Source organism: Acanthamoeba castellanii (assembly GCF_000313135.1).
Source record: "Acanthamoeba castellanii str. Neff unplaced genomic scaffold scf7180000084763, whole genome shotgun sequence".
Taxonomy (NCBI): Eukaryota; Discosea; order Longamoebia; family Acanthamoebidae; genus Acanthamoeba; species Acanthamoeba castellanii.
The window spans coordinates 262,469-263,906 of record NW_004457323.1 but is presented as its reverse complement, the minus strand read 5'-3'; the positions used below and the strand labels follow the sequence as shown (position 1 = coordinate 263,906).

Sequence of the window (1,438 nt, the reverse complement as noted above, 5' to 3'; positions counted from 1 at the left end):
GCATGCTGGTGTTGCCGATCATGGTGTGCGTTTTACCAGATCCAGTCGCTCCGTAGGCGAAGACCGTGGCGTTGAAACCGGTCATGACGCCATCTATCAAATGCTAAACTCACGCGCACGTGAAGAAGAGATGAACACGCACGGGGGTAAGCGTTGATGGATTTGACATTGGCCAACAAGTTTTCAAATTAACCCCACCTCAGGGGTCCAATCTATAAATAGATAGCTCTGTCGGCCAAACGAGACGACTCTGCTGGTGGTACCTTGGCGGTATGTTCGTAGACTTCAGCCTGCGAGCTGTACTGATCGAATACGCGGTCAAAAATGTAGCGTTGATCGCGCGATCGCCGGAAATGGTCGGGTACGCCTTTACTGTGGGCTGTGCTCGTGTCGGCGGGATCGAAGATGACGACGCGCTCATCGAGCACGCGCACCACCGTCCTGGATTTGGAGCAGTACTTCTCTTTGTCGTTGTCTGGCCGTACTCTGGTGATATGCGCATCAACGGAGTAGCTCAAGTGAGTGACCTGAAGAGGATCCCCAGTTCTTACAGAGGAGGAAGAGCGATTCGCGTGTACCTCATGGCGACAATCATGTTAGGATTAGGATCTTTCTCGATAGCAGGATCCATGATGAGGTTTGTTAATTATTCTCTTCTTCTCGTGTGCGTTTGCGATTTCTTCTTCCCGCCTGTTCTCACGCATACATCCACCAACACCTCCTTCAACGTTGCGCGGCGGCTTGATCGAGGATCCGCGATCTTCTTTCCTCTCACACTTAGGGAGCTATTAGAAGGGCCAGCGCGTTCGCAGCGTTGGTTGCGTCTGTTGCGCGCCAAAGGAGTCGTGGTCGTTTGGTTTTGGCGGGAGAGGACGCAACGGCCAGGAATGAAAGGAATGCGACAGAATTAATGATTATTTTGGCCTTTACGCACTTGGCAGCTCTGGTGGTGGTGGTGCAGGGGCAGCCGTGGAAGAGCTGCTGCTCTGCGACGCAGAAGAAGGAGGCCTTGGGGGTGCGCGCTGGTCGTGGTGTATGAGCACGTGCGCGTGGAAGACGTTTTGGACGCTCTGCAGCGCAGGCGGGTTGACAAAGTAGACAAACTCCTCGTCGGGGGCCACGTGCTGCTGGATGAGCTGCTCCAGCTGCTGGGGTGGCAGAGGCTGGAGGCTCCACAGGAGGAAGTGGCTGATGTCGGCTTCCAGGGCGTAGGGGAAGTCGTTCTTGGCCCACACCACGCGCTTGGAGCCTCCGGAGGTCGTGCGGGGAACGCCCTCACCACCGCCGTGGTCGTCAGTTCTTCTTCCGGAAGACGAGGGCACAACAACGTACTTCTTGCCGTCCTCTGGCCGGGTGAGGTAGGGGAAGCCGAACCGGTGGTGCAGGATGAAGTCCCCCACCGTGCCGAACTCACTGCGCATGACCTCCGTCTGCTGTC

At 56.3% G+C, this 1,438-nt stretch overlaps 2 protein-coding genes across 2 annotated transcripts in view; both read right to left on the bottom strand.

Annotated features, from left to right (window-relative positions):
* ACA1_241610 (kinesin motor domain containing protein) overlaps window positions 1–631 on the bottom strand; it is a gene marked incomplete at both ends in the record, with an annotated part of 1,481 nt that extends 850 nt beyond the window's left edge. Inside the window, 3 exons of the mRNA XM_004335338.1 lie at window positions 1–103; window positions 264–486; window positions 579–631. The exon at window positions 1–103 is cut by the window's left edge and continues 5 nt beyond it. Coding sequence (XP_004335386.1) covers window positions 1–103; window positions 264–486; window positions 579–631 — 379 coding nt within the window. The remainder of the gene's footprint in view (window positions 104–263; window positions 487–578) is intronic.
* Window positions 632–926: 295 nt separating this feature from the next.
* Window positions 927–1,421, bottom strand: ACA1_241600 (uncharacterized protein; the record flags this gene model as incomplete). The annotated part of the gene is made up of 2 exons (XM_004335337.1): window positions 927–986; window positions 1,044–1,421. 2 exons carry the CDS (start codon window positions 1,419–1,421, stop codon window positions 927–929), a joined length of 438 nt encoding a protein of 145 aa, XP_004335385.1.
* Window positions 1,422–1,438: the final 17 nt, after the last annotated feature.